Source organism: Gasterosteus aculeatus, chromosome 2 (genome assembly GCF_964276395.1).
Source record: "Gasterosteus aculeatus chromosome 2, fGasAcu3.hap1.1, whole genome shotgun sequence".
Classification (NCBI taxonomy): Eukaryota; Metazoa; Chordata; class Actinopteri; order Perciformes; family Gasterosteidae; genus Gasterosteus; species Gasterosteus aculeatus.
In genome coordinates this window covers 17,321,480-17,343,074 of record NC_135689.1, presented here as the reverse complement: position 1 = coordinate 17,343,074, position 21,595 = coordinate 17,321,480, and the positions used below count along the sequence as shown (strand labels likewise).

The following is a 21,595-nucleotide window of genomic DNA, read 5'->3' as shown; positions in this document are numbered from 1 at the left end:
AACTTATGGATGGGCCCTCACGCTGTGCTGGTAGATGTTGGCGCGGGTGCATGACAGACATGAGTGTTGTTGTCCATTCACGTGTATTGGTCCCATTCACTATTCACGTGTGCATGTTTGAATGCAGGGCTATTTAGAAGTGTCATCACAGCGGTCTCTCCCCGGCTGTGTTTGGGCTTCCCTGCTAGCTGCTCAGAAGAACCTGTGAGACCAAGTGAAGCTCGAAGAGGCGATCCGGCTCCTAATGCTCTCGTGTTGGTGTGGAAATTTAACTGTCAATACGAATCTCAACAGATTAATGCCTTTTTGTCACTGATGAATAAACGCTGAGGTGCAGCTTGTCAGTGGAATGTCCTCAACTCGTCCACTTTTAAAGGTCAGCCGACCCAACGTGAGCCTTGGTCGGGTCCAACCGAACCTCCTTCTGGCGTAAACCGCTTCTGTCAACTTCGTGCTCATTTTTACAGACACACGCAGGGTTTGCGATGCACCAGCGGAACCCCTGACATGGCCGATACACAGCTGACAACCTGGCAGCTAACCTCACTGATTCTGTGGAGACTTGACGAGTTCAATTACAAAAGCACATCTTAATTTTGTGAACCAGCCAACAACAAAAATCCGTCTTGCACTCACACTCCCGTTAAATTGTGTTTAATAAGCCATCGCACTCGCGCATATGTGTCCGTATTCTCTGCACATGCTTCTCGAGTCACTCTAAACGCACGGTTCAGTATCTCACAGGCTCGCCACATTTGCAGTGGTCTGCTGTTATTGGATTAAAGCTGTCAGGAAAAGCTTCAATTCAGATTATACAGATTATAGTCTGCGGTGCTCACGCTTTAAAGAGCATCATCTGGTGTTACACACAGCGAGCGCGCTGGAGAACGCTGCCCCCCGGAAAGATCTGGATGATTCCGGCCATGAAAATACACTCGGATCACGAGGACGGTCTCTCCGTTATCCATCCGAACCTCTAGAGATCTCTCAGGACGTCCACACAAGATCCAAATACATCACCCCCACTAGATACGAGTGCTCACTTGCTTTGAGACAGAGCTGCGTGTTTAATGGCAAGATTTGCTGATTTGCCGTCACGTTAAATTGAGATTTTTGACTTACATAATATAAATGTTGTATTTTTCGGGAATATTTTATATACACATATATATGTATATATACATACATATATATATGTATATATATACATATATATGTATATAAATATGTATATGTGTGTGTGTGTGTACAGCAGGCAAATGTATTCAGAGCAGCGCGGCTGTCAACAAGCCTGCGCCGTGCCAGAAAGGCAGCACGCCAGAGCGCAGCCTTCCATGTGGAAGCGGCCCGGTGGAAGGCCGCGGCTGTCCGGGGTGAAGCTCGCCGCCGTCCCACTGTGGCACGCTAACCTATATGGCCAACTGACGCTGGCTGTTGGAGGCGAGCCCTCCCCTCCCGCACAGTCTCTGTGGCATCCCTCCGCCGAGGGCCTGTTTGTTTGCCCGTACACCTCCGTGAAACTGTGACCCAGAAAGGTCTCCCGCCGGGTCCAGTCATCAGGAACGCACGGACCGCGGGATTTCAAATCCCCTCTGTCTTGTATTTTGTTTTGTTCTTTTTCATCCACCAGTGTAGCACACAAAGCGATGGGCTCTCTCTCCCCTTCCAGCCTCCTCGTTTACACTCTGCAATTAAACCAATTATGCAGGAAGAGTGTTTCAAGGTGTTTTTAAAAGGATATTGAGTGTGACCAATATTGGAGCTGATGAGGCGTCCCGTGAGCTCAGAGTCCTGCGTTTGAATAATGCAGGAGAGGAAAGGGACTAACTAAGAAATAGCGTGACTATTGCCCATACGTGTATTCCTTTCTTTGCGCGTGTTGTGCAGCTGCAGCAAGCCAGGTGAGTAAAGAGCAGGGAGGGACATGAGGAAATCAAATTTTGTGATTGTTGAGTCGAACTCACACGGTGTTCAGCGTCTCACGGAAAGAAAACGCACACAAACGTTTCCGCTGGTCCTGCGCTCACTAAACATTGTCACACACGGACACAACTTCACACTGCGTGGTCCTCGCAGGCCGGTCCGGTTTGGCACATCTGTTTTTGAGGAAGTGGAGAGAAAAAAAGATAAAGGAAAGAATAATGGGATGAGAGAGATGAGAAGGAATCCAAGAGGGAGCGATTGAAGTAGAGAATGATGAAACTGACAGAGCAAGGAAGGAATCTCGCTGCAAAATAAAAGCGCTGATCTCTTGGCATCCCAGCTATTGCTCTGTTTCTGACCTATTGGGCTGAAGTTTCTCTCTCTCTCTCTCTCTCTCTCTCGCCTGCAGCTTTTCATTCCACCAGAGCACATCTCCTCGCTGCCAGGCTCTCCGTCCATCTCCAATTTAATGCTCCTCGTTTCACCCGAGCCAAAACACCGGATGCTACAATGTCAAAGTGTCGTCCCTTCTCGCGTGAACTTGCAGCAAAATAAAACAAATACATATTTACCAAAAGAAAGAAAGCATCAGGCCAGTGAGCGCTTGTTCTGTATGCAAAAATGTGAAGCACGTCAGTGATAAGAAAACAAGTGTGGCCCGGTGGGGTCAGTAAAATGAGGGATCCGTCACTCTTTTTCTAGATCATCTGCCAGATGACGGAAACATTCGGTTAAATGGTTAAAACAATGATGTAACGTTACTTGCAATAATATTCTTGCCAACAGTGATGCACTAAACTGACAAAACTCCTAAAACCTCCATTCAGGGGAATAATGTGAAACGTAATTATGTAATTCGTTTGTTTTTGGAATATTTAACAAATCTGCATACATCTGAATACCGCGGATCTTGTAGTTAGAGCTGCAGTCGGCCACTTTTCTAAAAATAATTGCTGAGAATCCTGCTTAGTTTGACAGCTTGGTTGGAATTCATGAGCATTGATTGACAGCTGTGTTCGAGGCCCCTCGCCTCTGATTGGTTGTTTTCCCCTCGGAAGATGGTAAAATCTTTTCAAAAATGATAAAAATGAGCACTAAAAAGGAGGAACGCAGATTATCCGTCTCAACTCGCTCTGTTGGGGCACAGTGACTGTAAATCTGATTAAAAAAGGTATTTACATAAAAGTTACGTTACTACTGAGCCGGCGGGACGCGCCCCCTGCGCTGGTCTTACTTCTCCTCTTGACTTTCTTCACGCTACCCAAACCAGAATGGCCTCCGCAGGGAACCTTCAGCGAAGCCTCTCGTGCTGGTCGAACAGCTACGGAACCGACTGCAGGAGCAGAGGGCGGCTCTGTGTGTCTGTGTGCGAGGGACAGCACGTGTGTGTGGGTGTGCCATGCAGATGCCCGTAGTTCTGTTGCCATTAGAGCAGACTGCACCACCAGATGTCCGCACAATGTCCACTCTGTGTGTGCGCGTGTGTGTGTGTGTGTGTGTGTGGTTATATTGTACAGCGGCTGTACTCTTTCCCACTACCCACACACTGTGTGTCACCCACTGGCACACAAATGCACATTGACCAACAATGGAATGCGCGTGCACGGACAGTGTGTGTGTGTGTGTGTGTTTTTAGTTTAGCAGGTCAAAGCTTCAAGTGTCCCAGTCTGTTAGACAGATGTTTTAGATCTCCGTTGGAGCCCCTCCTCTGTCTTACACACACACACACACGCATGGACATCCACGCGCACACACACACACATGCACGCACACACAGGCATGCACATCCACACACACACACCGTGCATTTCATATTCACTGACAAACAAACATCCACACAAAAACACTCGTTAACAACCAATTAGGGAGCAGATTGGCTCACTGGGGAAACTAAAGGACAACCAGTGCTGTTCTCCGCTTCCAACGCCAAGTCACAACAAATACCTGGATGCAGGCCAACACTGTGTGTGTGCGTGTGTGTGTCTGTGATGTGTATGCACGTCTGTTGACTTCTTCTTCTTCCCCAGTTTGGCAGTCCAATCTCCTCTTTATTAAAAAAAAAAAAAGACCCACACGAACCCTCAATTAACGAAATGCCGTTTTCCACCCTGCAAGTCTTGTTGTTCGTTGCATCAGCCGGCGCGTCTCTGTAGTACAACTCTCACAAGCTTCAACATTATCTGCCTCACGTGGGAACGTGGCGCGGGCTTCGTTTAACGCGCGCGCTCTCCGTGGGATTGTAGCGATGTGTTTATGCCGGCGTCGGATGAGGAGATTCTTGAGACATTTGGCTCTCTGGAGAGCGTGTTGACAAGTTGTTACTCAGCCCTCCCTCTCTGTTTACACCTCGATCACAGTCTCCAACTCGCTCACTCCCTCCCCGCCTCTCCTCGACCTCCTCCTCCCGGTCTTTGTGACGCACTTGGACATCAGAGCGGATAAACTGAGGTTTAATAAAAATAATTAAGATTTCATTTAAGATGTAGATGCTGTAACTGGTGAACTATCTATCGCTGCAGGGAGGTGAGATAGAGAACAGTTGAGCACAACAAAAGGAAGGATCTCAAGCAAATAAGAGTGAACGAAGTGAGAGTACACCAAATAATAAATGATTTAAACCTGGGGGGCCCAACTACGGCCTGCTGGACAATTCTAAATGACTTTTTAGCCCCCTAATACATTTAGCACATCCTAATTTAAACACTAAATGTCCACTGGATGTAAAGAAATGATCTCCGCCGTAACTTCTTTCCTCACAAACCAATATTTCATTTCCACCCGTTCTGGTCTTCCTATCTTAATATTAGACCAATTCATTTGTATCGCAACCTCTGAAGTGGCCCCTTAGGGCAGGAACAGAAACGCATGTAGAAGGAGTGTGAAACGGCGGCGAGGTAATGCCGGCCACATGCACGGCTCTCCCCCCGAGCTCGGACCCTCCCGCTCGCTCGCTCGCTCTCTTCCAGGTTTGAGGCTCATTAGTGGCGACAACACCGCCGTCGACCCTTCGCCTTCCCCTTTGTCTCTCCTCCCTGTCTCCCCTCTTTACGTACCCCCACTTCCCTCCCTCCCCATCTCCGCTCCGTTCTCTTCATCTCTGTCGCCCCACTCTCTCCCTCATCGCCCCATCATCATTCACCCAGCAATAGTTTGGCAGGGGTCTTGGGTGGGTGTGTGTGTGTGTGTGTCGCCAGGGGCCAGCCTGCGCCCACAGCAGAGGTCTTCGGCAAGGACACACAGGGGACTCTGTCCTTGTCTAACCCCCTGGAAATATGGTGTGTGTGTGTGATGTCATGTACAGTGTCCTGAGTATGAGCAATAGCTCGTAATAATAATAGCGCGTTCAGAGGTCCTGGAGGGCCGACAGGAAGAAGCTACGCAGAGCTTATGAAAGCAGCAATAAAAGACTTCTGCAGGTCACCCCATGTTAGAGACACAGTAAAGGATTGTTCCAGTGATTCACACCAAATCATCTGACCATCCAGCCTCAGGCGTTTTAAAAGGATGAAGCCAACACAAATATGGAAGAGCGTACTGTCCTGCGAGCGTAAATTAAAGTGGAAGTGCTATATGGCTGTTTAAGTCGTGCAGCGGCTAATTGGTTTGGTATTTAGGGTTTTTGCCACAGTGGTTGGGTTGTTCCTGTTTTATTTTGTATTTTTCTGCCTTCCTTTCCTAGCTTCACTTCCTCCCCTGGTGTGTTTTCACCTCCCCTGTGATTGTCTGCCGTGTCCCTGATTGTTTCCTCCTGTGTCCAATCACCTGCACCCCCTCAGTGGATTTAAACACGCGTGTCCCTCGTCTCGTCCTCAGCTTGTCTGTCACCTTTTGGGGTTATGTGCTGATGTTCCTCATGCTCGCTGTCAGGCTTTTGTGTACCTTTAGTTTGAAACCTGGTCTGCATTTGAGTCCACCCGACAATGAAATATCTACTATTGTTAACTTAAGTTTTTCTTTCGTTACACAAAATCCTAAATCAGGGCACCTCACAAAAGCCAAAGTAGCCGTGCTGGTGCCGTCGCGGTAGAGGAGTGACCGAGCAGGCGGCCTGCAGGATCCACGCCGTGTCTGCCAGGCGCTCCGCGGCTACCAGATGTCCGGCCTGTGTGAGGCCACATTGGTCCGCGGTGAAAGAACGCGTCGGCCGAAAAGCTCCGCTGTGCCTCAATCTGAGCTGTTGACTCTGCGGTAATGATCCAAGTCGAGCTAAACACAACAAACCGTTGGAGTCCTCAGCGTGCGAGCGATCCGGCGTCTGGGCTGCGCGCGAGCTCCGCGGACGCGGGGGGATGCAGATTGGTCGCGTCGAGGCGCCGGCATGAATAAATTCCGGCTGGGTCATTATGAGCCGCCGTTATGAACGGTTTCATTTAAACTCCTGATTTGGACGGGGAGACGGACGCGGCTTTCATACAGTGCGTTGATATTCTGTGGCATCGCACAGCGACGTGAGCCGTAAACGCTCGGAACCCGAGGGTTCTGCATCCTGATAATGCTCCGAAAGGAAGGAAGGATGCTCTCAGAGAGCCGCGGCCATGTGAGAGCAGAACAAATGTCTATGTAAGATGAATCCAGCCGGGACAGATGGGATTTCCCACTGGCCGGTCCCAGTGACGCTTGAAAGCAAAACCACAAAATAAAGGAGGAAAAGAAGAGAAATATGAGGCGATAAAGGAGAGAAAGAAGCGCAGGAAGAGGCTGGAAGGAACAGAAGATAGAGATACAGACAGGAAATGAACGGGGGGTTGGAGGTTCTGGCTCAGCTCGCTCTTTATCAAAGGAAACAAGTGAAGCTGTATGGCAGGAACCCAAGGCCGGGGTTCATCTCTCCCTCTCTTTTGTTTACTCCCCTTCATATCTGCCTACATCTCTTCCTTCTCCTTTCTTCCTCTCAAATTACTCGCGGAGCTTGTTTATGCAAATGACACAAAAGGTGAAGGGTCACGTGTCAGCCTCTGACCTTGTCCCCTGGTACTTCTGTGTCCGTAGTAGTAAAAGTTTGAAAGTCTGGTAGTGGGACAACGTTCACAGACCAACCTGCAACGCACACTTATGTGTGCAAACACACTTGCTCTCCAGACAGCTTTAGGGTTTGGGAGGAGCGGGGGGGGGGGGGGGGGTTGATTGATTAATCTCTATGGAGATATGTTTTTTAATGAACAAGGGAAAGCTTGCATGCTAATTGAAGTCCCATGGAAAGGCTGGAGCGTGCCTGTGTGTGTGTGTGTGTGTGTGTGTGTGTGTGTGTGTGTGTGTGTGCGCGCAGTAGATCTGTTCCCGTGAACTACAATAAATATTTGCGTGTCTTTTTTCTCCTGGTAGGCTGGATGTGATTTGCATTTAAAGTTATCTGTGACCGGCTGAGGAAGCAACTTCACAGCTGGCAAATATCTTCTGTAAATATTAGAGTGGGGAATTGTTTTAGTGCCCTATTTTACCTCACACCCTTTACGTCCAAGGACGTCACAACATCTGGATGCAAGAATGTTGTTGTGTGTGTGTGTGTGTGTGTGTGATTCCGAGCCTTTTCAGACAGATATGAGAGGGAAGTGAAGGGAGAGTCATAAAAACACTGACAGAGAGAGAGAGAGAGAGAGAGAGAGAGAGAGAGGGAGAGAGAGAGAGAGAGAGAGAGAGAGAGAGAGAGAGGAGAGAGAGAGAGAGAGAGAGAGAGAGAGAGAGAGAGAGAGAGAGAGAGAGAGAGAGAGAGAGATCTGTTTTGCCAATTATGGAGCGCTTCATTCGTATGTGAGCGCTCTGATTATGAACACATTGTGTGATTTTGAATGAGCGGCCTTCTGCTGCTGCTCTGATATCCTCACAGAGGAACAGGTGACCGGTTTTATTAACAGTTTGATCAATATTCCAATATTTGTACCTACGTCTAGTATGTATTTTGTGTGTGTGTGTGTGTGTACAGTTGTGTACATGGTTCTCTGTATGCCCTGTCAGATTGCCACAGTAATTGAGATGCATTCGATTATCCGTGTCACACATTCGCATAACTCCCAAAGTGGTCATCGCTATCACATGTTTTTAATGACATGCCTGTTACCCCCCCCCCCCCCCCCCCCCCCCCCCCCCCCCCCCCCCCCCCCCCCGAACACTCACCCATTCAGAATGCCAAATCAACATGGCGATGGGCCGGTAGTTTGATTATGATATGCTAATCTGACCTATAATTTACTTCCTGTCATGTCTCCAGTGTCCTGCTTGTGTGCCCCCCCCCCACGCACACACTACACCGGCACCCCCGGCCTCCGTTTCATTTACTTGCTGTATTGGCTTGTCTCTTATTAGAAACTACATTGCCAAAGCTGTATACAAAGGAATCAATATAAAAAGCATTAGCAAGCAACTGTTCATCCATTCAAGCCCTGCTGAGATGCTTAATTGCCTGCGTTGACATCATGTACTATGAAATAATCAAAGGCTGTAATGGAGGGGAAGGCATTAATCATCGGAGCTAATAACTGTGCACAGGTTGGATTGTGCTTTTGGACCTTGATGAAAGACAAACGTCACAGTCTCCTCTTTCCTTTTGAAGAAAAGTTGTTTTTTGTTTCAAGGGGATCAAACTGAAGTTGATTTTTTCCTGGTGACGCCCATAAAGTGCCTTCCACTTCTCAGTGAATCTGCAGCGGTGCCATTAAAGAAAAAAAAGCCTCCTTCTTTCAGAATTAATGTCAGTTTAACAAGCGTCTCCTTCTCCTCCCACAGCCGCTTCAGATAGACGACAACTTTTGCGGCCAGGACTTCAACCAGCCTCTAGGGGGCACCACCGCCATCGAGGGCATCCCGCTCTACGTGGACAAGGACGACGGCATGACCTCCGTGACCGCCTACGACTACCGCGGGCACACCGTGGCGTTCACGGGCACCCGCGGCGGACGCATAAAGAAGGTAGGCGTGCGTGCGTGCGTGCGTGCGTGTGTGTGTGTGTGTGTGTGTGTGTGGATGTCGGTTGCTCTTTAGGGTAGAAACAGCATTTTGATGCAAAACCCTTGCAACTCATCATCAATATTTTTGATGAGTCATGAATAAAGGATTCGAAACTCTTCACACGGGCCAAATTCAATAAACTTGTCAAATCTTTTCTTAGCCCATAAACTCTACCGAGCCTGTAGATTATAAAAAACGCCACCGCTGCCTCTGAAAGTTGGTTTTCTGACAGTGAGGATCGTGTTCCTTTTTTATGTATTTACACGCATTTAACCTCCATTGTTCAAGTATAAATTACGGTGATAACAAAAAGTGTGACTGAAATAGAGATTAAAATACTCCTGCCACAGTACATAGTCAAGTTGTGTGTGTGAATGTGTGTGTGCACACTAAATCAGCTATATGTATACAGTATACAGTGTGTGTGTTTGTGTATGTGTGTGTGTGTGTTCATATATATACACACACACACTACACTTTCTAAACATACCAAATGACAAAAATATATGTTTGAATGGAAGAAGAAATGAATGCAGCAGTTCCGGAGAGATGACGGTGTGTGTGTGTGTGTGTGTGTGTGTGTGTGTGTGTGTATATAGAGCTTGAGCTGACAAATCTGAGCTGTGTGTTTTTTTTATCTTGCCTGTTTGGTGGTCTTGCTAAATCCCAGAGAGTGTATCAGAGAGGCTTCAAGGTGGCAGAGGATGATTTCCTCGGTGTCCCCTGAGGTGAAGAGAGCCTTGTGTGTTTGTTTGCATGTTCATGCTGCAACGGTGGCCTCAAAATCTCTCCCCAATCACAGGCACACGGTGAATCCCCATCATGTTCAGGGTACACGCAGCACGCAGGCCCAGTGTGTTTTCGCGCGTGTGTGTACCCATTTTGAGTGGACCGCAGCGCGCGTGTGTGTGTGTGTGTGTGCGCCAATCAGGCGCTCCTTCCTCTGAGATCCGACTGAGCCTCTTCTGTTCATTTCTTTGTTGGGAGGGGGAGGTTTTTAAAGACCTTGTCTCTGGTTTTGGAAGTGTTTGTGTTTACGTTTCACTTATTCTATTCAATCCAGCTGCTCCACTTCTTCATCAGCGTTTGACCCCCATTCGTCCCATCCCGTTTGTGTTTCCGCAGCAGAGGGAACGTCTTGCCGCAGTAATGCTGCTCTCAACTTCTTCTGTACATCTGACAATGTGCACCTCCCCCGACACACCGACATATGCCTCCTTACACGGCTTCCTGTCTCTGGCGTTCTTGCTACGTGGACTGAAACCCGGCCCGCTAGTCCTTGTGCCTGACCCCTGCTGTGTGTGTGTGTGTGTGTGTGTGTGTGGGGGGGGGGGGGCAGACGGATGATTTACGCCGGGTTTGGTCGAGTGCGTTGGGGTCAGCAGATCCTCGATGATACCCCCACTGATCGGACTCCCATTTCCCGTCAGCCGGCACGCCTTCCTGCGCTCCGGGGACGGAAGGGGAGGAAGGTGAGCGGGGCAGAGGGGGGGGGCTGCTGGAGGATAGGGGAGGGGGGCAGGTTGCCATTCGATGGGAGTTAAACGATGCTCCATGTCCCTAATGAAACGTATAGCCGCAGCGCGCCGGTGTCTGCACGCGCGCACGCTCACTTGACGGCCCGCAACGTGAGCGCTGCTGAGTGCGCGGACACGTCTGCGCCGGCAGACGCCCCGTATCGACTCATCTATGAATATATAATCGTTAGTGTGAATCCTGAACCCCAGGCAGTCCGTCGGATGAATGATGGTGCCTTGGTCTGGTGTCTGTGGGTGAGTCAGCACGGCCATAAGCACACGTATGTGCTAAACGCCTTCCCAATGTGCCCATCACAGTTGGCCTGGCGTCCTTCCTTCTTGTTTACGTAGGCACTAACTTTGCTGCCTGAAGTCGCCCTTGCGGACTGCATTCTGACTTGGGGGGGGGGGGGCAGATACCATATCAGCATTGTGTTAACAGTCTTTATTGGTTTAACGCGGCACGGAGGAGAACAGCTGATTAAGACCCGCCTGTCAGAATGAAGGCTAATTTTGTGATTTAATCGTGCAGGATGGCCGTTCTTAAGGTCGCCATTACGATGAGTGACTCGTTGTAAAAGAAGACTGAACGCCGACACGGTTTGGGGTGTGACATTTATGATCTTACGGTGTGGAATAAACACGGCAGGATTAATCGGTCGCTTCGAACCGAAGAAAATGTGTCAGCAGATATTCTGTGAATGATAATCGTTTATCGATTTCAGTTGTGGGACTTCTAAGCGGACAAACGCGAGCAAATTGAGATTAAGTCGCTAGTAATAACATAAACACTGAACCTCAGCGAGTACTGCAGGGACGCTGCACATGGTGATCACTTATCGCTCAGAGCGGACGTCTTTTCCTGTGTCAGAAGTCAGAACACACTGTCGTCACACGCGACCGTCATGGGCTAGTGCTAAATGCTAAAAGGCAGGCATGATGTCATCACACAAAGAGCAATAGGCCTGCAGGAGTTAGTGGCATCTAGTGATGTGGAAGAACTGCTGACGCCATCGTGCTGTCCATCAGCGTCGGAGCCCGTGCTCGGCTTGTCCGTTCCGGGCTCCGGGAGCAGATAGAAACGGCTTATTCCAGAGCAACGAAAGGTGCACCAGGGGGGAGAAAGATACATATTAATATTATAATCCTTCCTGCCAATGGACCCCCACTAAATGCTTCACGCTGGACGTTTAACTCAAGCTCCATTTGCTTGCACGTCGGACAATCAGATCCAGTTAAGGGCTCTGCAAAAAGCTAATAAGTGTTATTATTGTTTTAAATGAGTACGCAGCACTTTGTGCCTGACATAACAATTTTCTAACAAAAGCCATAATGAGCTCCAAGTCACACCAGAGGCAGCAAAAACCCTCAAGTGCTTCATCACCGGGAGCGAAGGCATCGGCACATTTCTGCCTGCACTAGTGCGCAGTGAACGTGTGGAAAGGCTTACAGAAATGTATCATAGGAGACCCGGGGTTGGGAGATAAGAGACATGAGACGGAGGGTGCCTCGGGTTAGAGGAAGGATGTACAGCAGGAGGAAGGACCGGAGAGATGCAGCGTGGCTATTTGGTGCAGGGAACAGGGAGAGCCTTGTCACACAGGCCTCCTCTTTCCTTGTCTCCCGCCAGCCAACAGCAGCGTGCGTCTGCGTCGCGTATTGTTGTTCTTTCCCCAGTGCTTCAAAGACGAACATTTTCCTTTTAAAGAAACCCCACAGTGCATCACTTTGTAGGGGGACATGGGAAGGAGGTGGCGGACCAATAGCTCTTAACAGCATGAAATTGCCCGGCCGAGCTGCCTTCTGCGCCGTTTGCCAGAAACATCTTTTTTTTTTAAAACAATAAAACCAAAAAAGGTATCCGGGTAAAACCCTGGAAATCCTTTCATTCCCCTCATTTCAGCGTGTCTTTTGTCTACCTGGAGAGAACGAGGCGCTCCTGCCACATCAGGCCAGATGAAAAGGAACTCTCACCAGCCTGAAGTGTTTCAACATCCAGGAAATAAAAGGAGGCACGCAGTGAAGGCCGACAGAGAGAAGGAGGGGGGGGGGGGGGTACACAGCTTATAGGTGTGTGAATGTGTGTGTGTGTGTGTGTGGGGGGCGGTGGAGGGAGAGGGAGGGGTGTCTCTTTCATGTCATTTCATCATTTCCCTGCGAGCAGCAAATCCAATTACTTTTCCCTTTCCCTGTCTATCTGGAAAGATGGTCTGAGTGACGGCAGCGATTGGTGCGGCGCTGCCGCGGTAACGCTGCCAACCGGGCTGATTGACGGAAGGCTGCCTCGACGCGAGGAGACAAGTATGGGACTGGTTAGACTTCGGGGCACCTCGGAGGCAGCGAGGTGGAAGAGAAGTTCGCCGGCCCCGGGATCCACTCGGAGATGATCTAATTAGCTCTCTGTGGCGAGTTGCCTCATGTGTTCTCCTCGGGGGGGTCCGCGTGACTGCAGCAACGCATGCACTGTCCCGCCCGGCAGACTGCTCCACCCTTACAGGCACCTCGAGAAATCCGCTCTTTAAGAAATACGGCAGTACTCTGGACATACGTGGCGGCATAGCACAGCCGTACTTTAAATCAAACCTCTCTATTAGAAAAATTGCAACATCAAGTTGCTGTTTTTTCATTGGCTTGGAATGAGGCCTTCGTGTCCACACGGGGAACTGGTCCTCCGGAGTCGGCCATGTTGTACCGCCATGTTTCTACGGTCGCCCAGAATAGGCAGACGCTTGACCGAAACACTTTTACTTTAGCTGAAGGCTAAAACGTGGCACCGCTGGCCGCCGTTTAAAATAGCGCCTCTGAGAAAGGTTAATGGCTTCACTGCCTCTCTTCAATTTGTACTTGTACTGACCACACTGCTCCAAAACACTGTCCCTTTAAGCACACCGCTTTATAGTTTTACTCTATTGTGTTTAATAACCCGTAAAGGCTATACAAATTTACTCCAGAAGAGCAGTGACCAGATAGAAGTAAATAAAGTCAACAGCATTTGTAAAGCCTGTGAATCACCTTGCGGCCTTTCGAATGTGCAGTCTAAGCCGCGTGCTTTGCATGATAGCGGCTCCTTCAGATCCTGCTGTCCTGTGAAGGAGTCGCATTTCTTCCTAGAGCTTCAGAAAGGCCGGGCATGCGAAGGCTCCACCAGCTTAGCAGCAGAACCATCCGTCAAAATGATTAAGCCTGATCGGGAAACATGAGATGGGAGGTAATTTAGCATGTGAATGCTAATTAGCACTAGCATTTAGACTGGCAGACGATGATTGAAGCAGCGCATCGGCTGCTCAGCCCGGTTAAATGGCAAAAACACCAGGCTGGTGGAAATGATTGATAATCTTGGAACGGGTTGCTGTCTGAGGCCCTGTTTGTCTGTGTGTGTGTGTTTGTGTGTGTGTGTGTGTGTGTGTGTGTGTGGGGGTGTGTGTGTGCGTGTGTGTGGACTGCAGCACCTATTCTGTAAACTCTTAATGAGCAGATGAGCACAACACCTGAGCCCACTATAATTCCATCTTTATCCCATTAAGTAGGAGCTATTGGAATAATGTCCTATTAGTTTCTTGAAATACACACCAGGCTTATTTGAAGCACGGTGTGTGTGTGTGTGTGTGTGTGTGTGTGTGTGTGTGTGTGTGTGTGTGTGTGTGTGTGTGTGTGAGTGTTACCAGTGTCATTCATGCCTGTTGCTTCTTCCCTGTGAATGAGTTGATGAGTTTTGCATGCACACTTGTATGTGTTGTGTACATACAATGATGTGTATTTATCAATGTATCTGTGGTGTGACCCTTTTTGTCCCATCCTTCTTTTTAAATGAAAGTATGTGTGTTTGTAGCTGTTGATTAAATCTCGCAGAGATCTTTTCCTGTTGAGGCCCCGCTGTCTCCCTCTCTCACTCATATGTCACCTTCAGTTTCCTCTCTCCCGCCCGAGGTGGGCGAGATGCCCGCAGATCTTCATCCCCTGGAGAATTTCCAGCCTCATCTGTGTGTGTGTGTGTGTGTGTGGGACGAAGGGGGAAGGAGGGGGGGCCTGTCCTTCTCTCCTCTCCCTCATTCTCCGTATCCCCTCTATCCATTAGTACATTAGTGTACGTCAGCCAGGGAACAAAAACAACAAAAAAGACGTTATCTCTGTCGAGCCTTTCACGAGAGAGCGTGTTAGAGGCACAAGTGAGACAGAACCGATAGGACGAGATGTACGACAAGGATCACTTTTGTGTACGACAGACAGAAAAGTGATCTTCCCAGGAGATGGTTCGAGTTGAGGGTAACTTGTAAAAACCCCTTGTCTCTGCCAGACGTTTATGCAAATTAACGACAGCGAAGTGACCCAACGCAACTGGTCATTAGGAGGGCGGATATTTAATGGAGCTCAATGTGGCGTTTTGTGCTAACCAGAGCAAACAAAGGCTTGATAACGTAGAGGAATTCACCGCTTACAGCACAGTTGGAGACATATTTGAACTGGCCACACACAATGTTAGACACACAAAATCCCACATTCCATTTCCCGGATCAAAAACGTTGGAATCTCTTAAGCGCGTGTTAACAGCAGTACTTCATTCAAACCCAACCAAAAACCCATTCATGAAACCCGTTGACTTTGAAACGGGGGGACCGGATGTGCAGAACTGCTGACTCACTTCTGGCTTTCAGAACTCCCTCCTGCACCAGTTCAGTTCAGTGGGTTTTTGAAAAATACGGTTTTGAAAAAACACCTCCTGCATCTGCATCACATCTGAGTCTCTTAAAGGAAATCAAAGCCCTTCTTCCTGCCTTTTTTCTACCGCCTCACAAGAAACACCGAATGAATCACTGCGACTACACCGAAGACTGGCGCCCACGTGTTAAAACGTCTCCTCTGGACTCGTTTGCATTTGAATTCTTCAGGTGTTTCTTATTATAAGAGACAAATGGACAGTGTGTTCGGGGGGAAAAAGAAGTGTAAAAGCCTTTTTCCTTTTTTCTTTTCCTTTTTTTTTTCTCCCAAAGTCAGCTCAGCATCAAATGAGGATGGAGCGATACAGAAATAGTTCTTCACAGCACTGGCGGGGCGATCTGAATTACCAGAGCAGGATCTCTGCCACCTCCGGGACGCCGGCTGATATGATACTGCGCTGCACCGCCTGCGTAGAGGCAGCCGCCGCTAATGTGCCACTGCGGTCGTGGGTTCGATTCCCAGGCGGGCTATCACTTCATATGCATCACCCCCCGTGTCCTTGAGCAGGGCATTATCTCAGCAGTCCCTCCGGAGGAATATGGCTCAATGTTAATGGATGGCCGATGTGCATGGAGAGCGAGATGGATGGATTAGTGAGCTAATGAATCTTTGATAAGTGGGAAGGCTTTGCGAGTGTCGAGAGACAGAGGGAAAGATCACAGCTAAACCTATCAGCTGTGGGATGGCTTTAATCCGCACAAAACCCCCACAGAGTTTGACTTTCGCATTACCATTATCGAAGTGATTTGCTTGTTGGTTGAGTAAAGGAAATTCATTTGGAAAAACGGGCAAGCGGCTGTGTTTTGTACATATGTACTGTATGAATAACAATAACTTGTGGTATCAGTATCAGTGGGCAACCTCCAGGACTGAAACGCTATGGCCAATAAGGAAGGCGCTTTAAACACTTTATTTGTGATGACCAGCAGAAATGCTCACCTGCTCTTTGCTTGCAAAAAGGGTTTTGTCCAATCGAATAGAAGTCTATGAGAAAATGACCCTCTCTCCATTTATTCAAGACGTCTTTAATGCAGCATGACGCTCATTTAGTAAATGCTGGTCCTTTTAGAGTGAAACCAAAAAGCAGAGTGTGCCGGCTACCTTGTGAATGACAGGCTGAATTTTGCATTGTTATACAGTATTTGTGGCTGGCAGACACGCCACACGCTATTCTTCTCCCAACGACTCTGTGTGAATCTGGGTCCCCCTGACTCCAGAGCCTCACGCGTCCCCGGTCTCAAGATGTCCCGCCGTCGGGGCCACGTGAGGACACGGGCGGCGCACGAAACAACAGACTCACATGCAGCCAGCGATGTGCTGGGACAGCTGCTGCGCTGATGACCGGTGTCAGGCGCCACTGGCCTGATTCAAGCTGGCTCACCCCGTCACGCCAACACGAGTCTGCACGGACACGAGAGGTGAAGGGCGGACATGTGTCCCTGTATCTGGCATGCATCTGGAGAACAACTGGCATGTTTTGGTGGAGGGAGCAAGCGGGGGCGGCTGTCTGTCTGTGTTGTGTGTGTGTGTGTGTGTGTGTGTGCAGGTTTGCTGTACTCTTTGGCAGTGTACTATTAGCTAGGGAAAGATGCCAATCACTCAGCCGTCCAATCATATATATATATATATATAGTGTATAAAGATGTGTCCTGTCGGGGCATTTGATTGGAAGATGCGGCCTGGCTAGGTGTGTGCATGTGTGTGTGTTTGTGTCTGATTAGAGGGCCAGAGAAACATCTCAGCATGTGTTTGTGCCTGTTATGTTAATCTGTTTCACATCAAGGAACGACACAGCGTGTCTGTTTGTCTGAGTGTGTGCATGTGTCTGTGTGTGTGTGTGTGCGCATGTGCATCTGATTAGAGAGCACATGCAGGAAAGGATGCAGACTGTGTGTGTGTGTGTGTGTGTGTGTGTGTGTGTGTGTGTCTTTAGAGGGTCCATTTGCTTGTGTGCACATGTGCAATGTGTGTATCCGTCTCTGACAGACACAAACCCTCAGAGGAAGGTGAATCGCACACTCCCGAGGAGTGTGTCTGCATGCGTGTTCATCTGAGAGAGCTCATCTTTTTCAGTTAGTAAAGGATGTAGTGTGTGTTTTCATATTACAGCAGCTGTGCTTACTTCATGTAGAATGGGAGCTGCCCACCTGATGCCAGGGCAGCTGCCCCACCGAGAGCCCACTACACACACACACACACACACAGACACGGAGGCTGTGCCAGCAGCCCTTTTCTGTATCTCTGAGTGTGTGTTTGCTGCTGAGGGGAAGAGAAAGGGCCAGCTGCAGTGTAAAGCCTTCATCAACTGTTTCTCTAGACTGCCCCATCTGTCCATCCATTAATACACACACGCATACACTAATGCACACACACGGTCCTTCTGTCCACCTGTGAGAAGCACGCGGCATGCGGCCACAACCTTTAACGCCTGTTCTCGCGTGCCTTGCTTGAGGATAATGTGTATGTGTGGTTTATTTCACTAGGTGAACACCACACATTTGACGTTGCTGTATGTTTCTATTAATTTTCACGGCGGTGTGTTTTGTAAATCATGAGCTCTAAGCCTGAGCTTTAATCCATTTCCCCCACTCGTACTAACCTCTCCATGTGTTCTAGCGCAGAACCCGCCTCGCCAGCCAGACACTAGAAATCAGGCCCTGGCTCGGCACACGCATGTAAATGTGAGAGAGAGAGAGAGAGGTTGGTGGGGGGGTCAAGAGCTATAATGACATGTAAAATAAGAAGGTTGAGTGTGAGAGAGCGAGCGTCGGCCTTGATGATGTTTATGATATCGATTGGTCGCTCTCCAGAAGCCTCCTGATTTCTGATTTCGTCATTTGTGAACGTGGTGATTGCAGCGAGAGCATCTAATGTCTGGAGTGGCCTCTGCAATCAAGGCCGATGACCCTTCACTCCGTGTGCAATCTCCCTCTCCTAGTAGGGCCCAAGTTCAACGTTTCGGCTGTCTGAAAATGAAATAAAAACATTTCCTTGAATAAACCACAGATCTAGATTTTCGCCACACAACTAGGTTTTGGTAACGGACCAAAGCGGCTGGCTGTGTGCTACACTAATGATACCAAAGATGTGTTGATGAAGCGGAGGACTTATTTTTTTCTGACCTTGGGTTCGTCTCAGTCTCCCTTTCGCTCTGAGCTACTGTTCATTAACGGATCCGGCACACGGGATTAAAATCACTTTGTATTTGTGTGGAATTGCTTCGCCGTCTGTCCGGTCAACCGCATCAGACGATTCTTTGCTTTTGGAGTTCAGAAGTGACTGTGCAACTTTCCCCGAGGACTTAAGAGACAGACCGATAAACGTGCGTTGAGACACACAGACACACACATGCACACGCTGATAAGCAGACAACTACTGAGAAAATATATACAGACTGATAGTGAGAGAATGGAAGAGGACAAAGAGCCAACCAGAGCTGGTGTTGTTCAGCCATCTGGTCTGTGTGAGTGTACGCTTGTGTGTGTGTGTGTGTGTGTGTGTGTGTGTGTGTGTGTGTGTGTGGTGTGTGTGTGTGTGTGCGCGTGCGCATGTGCGCGTGCAGCTCCTTTCTATTGTATCTGAATGCAGCGCAGAGAATGACTTAGATTACCAAGACTGATATGAAAGTCACACTCGAGGACACGCTCCAAGTGGCAGACCAACACACACACACACGCGCACCCACAGACACACACACACACACACACACACACACACACACACACACACACACACAAAGACTTTGTCTGTCTGCAGCCTTTTTGATTTCACTGAGAAGCTTGAAAAGCATTCAGCTGAAAGACAGGTGACCGTTGCATGGTGCGTGTGTGCGTGTGTGCGTGCGTGTGTGCGTGTGTGCGTGCGTGCGTGCGTGCGTGCGTGCGTGCGTGCGTGCGTGTGTGTGTGTGTGTGTGTGTGCGTGCCAAGGTCCCTCCTCTAATTGAAGTGTACAGTGAGTTGGCAGGCTGCCTGATGTCAGAGTCATGCGGTGGGACAATAGAAGAAGAACAATGAGGGAAAGAGAGCAGCGATGGGAGAGGAATGAGAGCAGAAGAGGGTGGAGGTGGAGGAGAACGGTGATGAGCTGATGGAGATAATTGGGCAGCAACAACGGCCCTAATGCAGTTGTTATTCCCCCTACGAATCGTAATGGAACAATATTACATTTCCCATACTACTTCATCTGATTTTGAGTCCCATTGCTAAATGCCTCAGATATATATATATTTGATGAGGACACTCCTTTTAGCTTAGCTAAATTAGTAGCTAATTTTGTCAATTGAATAAGGATGCGTCATCGGCTCCGCGGTGACTTCATGGTCTGAGCGAGCCGCCGCGCCACCGTCTCTGACAACATCCTCTCCACCCCGTTTCAGCCGTACTGAATCGGAGACCAGCAGCATCCGTTTGCAACGTCTGAAAAAATCATTTCAAATTTGAAAAAATAGGTCTCGAGTCTGTGAGCTCCGTGTGTTATTTATTATTTTAGTATTGGTATTAATATGATTTGGTTCCTCTGTGCTTCATCGGGCGACGGCGAGTGTTATTTCTCACACACTCGTTGACATTCTATCTCCAAATTGCAAAGTTAATCCTCTCAAGTGTATGTATATAAACAGCATGACGACATTGTCATGGAACAATTTAATTTTGCCTCTTGAGCAGGATCAAATTTGGTTATCCTTCTATTTGCTTTGTCTATTTTAAGGTCAGATATTTCCATGTGCCTCTTCTTTCATCTGCTCCAAATTCATTTTTTCCTTTTCCATGTATCAGTTATGGTGTTTTATTGATCTTCTCCACATCTCTCCCCTTGCTTTACCCCTTGCAGTATTTCCACATAAACACAGAGGCCTGTGCATGTGAGCACTGAGACAGAACCATCCACTGATGAGAAAGCGCAGCGAGGTTAATCCGTCAGATTACAGCAGATTACAATGCACCAGGGACGGCTGAATTGGAGATTATGGCAGAGAGATGAGGGGTAGAATAATAGAATAGATGGATGGTGGGGAGCGATAGAAGTTAAGGGATCAAAGATTCATACGGGGATGGATGAGCGCGCTTGTTTTCCCTTGTTTGACTGAGAATATAAAAACAAAGAGTTGTTGACCAGTTGTTACTCTTTGTGATGAGACGGAGGTCAGAAGTCACTCAAACCGACTCTTTTTCAGCAAAAGGAAAAATTGAGCCAGTGTTTGAAATACTGCACAACTAAGTCGGAATGAGGCGGATGCGTGAATATGGTGAGTGTGCCGCCAAATGTAGAAAGGAAACCATGCAGTGGATTTGCTTCGATATGATAAATAATAGACAGTAGAATTTAGAGCAGCATTGATACAGCGTTATGTAACGATGATAAACAGTCAACACTCACGTGGTCTGTAGGCTGCCTGCTAATGTAATATATCTATAAGTAAGTGGTTATGTTTAAGTTCACCTTGTTAACAAGCAGTATGGACACTGTCATCCTTTGCTGACAGACATGGCCAATAAAACTAGGTTCAAGATAATGTGTCTTAATTTATCTGATCAAATATAAAAAACAGGACAATTAATTGAAGAAATACTTAGTTGAGTTAGAGAATGATGACTATCGGCAGAGTGGTCATGAGCCCCACGTGGGGCGAGGGGAATGAAAGCCCGTGTAAGCCTTTTAGGCCTCCGAACAAACACGGCGCGGCTCCACCCGAGACTGTCCCGACAAAGAAAACCACGGTGTGTGTCGGTAATCTGCACTCTCGCCCAGAGTGTCGCGACACTTTAATCGGATTAGCCGGCGACGCCGGTGGTGAAAACGCCGCTTCTTGCCACATGATCGCCGCTTCAGCTCACGTTGTCCAAACAATCCCACCACTGTACACTCGACAAGAGCAGAGGCCGCACTGCCAGGGCAGCTTCTGCTCAGTTGAGCGAAGGTGAAATTACTGTACCGCATTTTCCTCAGGGGCCCGCTGGCCCTTATGCAGGGACCCCATTGCTGTCTCCGGGGCCCAGTTGGAAAAGCAGTGGACAGGAAGGCGTGTCGGTGGAATCAGATTAAACCAGTGTAAAATAAACGGTATTTGGTTCATTAACGCGGTAGAAAAGGCGGCCTCCTGAGGCGTGTCCTTTATGCTGCTGTGTGTTTAACATACAACTGGCAGCACCAAGATGCTTTGGGTCAAATTGCTTATGAAATGCTGGAGCACGTGCTCCGTATACCAGAAATCCGTGGCGTCATTACAGCCGTACGGGACGTCCCACACCACGGCCACTAGTCAAAGGACGAGAGCACTCGTGTTGCTCCAGAGGGCTGTAGTTAAGAACAGAAACGATCACATCCAACATATTATATAACTTCTGGAGAACAATTCAATCCAATAATTTGTGGTAATTTGCGGTTTGTGTGTTTACATTCTTGGGGTTGGCATATCGGCAGGCGCTGCCGATGTTGTTAGCGTTGACCTCGGTGCACCAACACAATGTCAGCTTTTGTCTCCCAAAGGATTGAGTAT

General features: G+C 48.5%; 1 protein-coding gene across 3 annotated transcripts in view; it reads left to right on the top strand.

Moving 5' to 3' along the window:
- The window catches only part of LOC120829387 (plexin-A1), a 181,092-nt gene that overhangs the window by 35,071 nt on the left and 124,426 nt on the right, over window positions 1-21,595 (top strand). For all 3 annotated transcript variants that reach the window (XM_078085495.1, XM_078085483.1, XM_078085493.1), the window contains exon 3: window positions 8,644-8,826. In XM_078085495.1, the coding sequence (XP_077941621.1) occupies window positions 8,644-8,826 (183 nt within the window). The remainder of the gene's footprint in view (window positions 1-8,643; window positions 8,827-21,595) is intronic.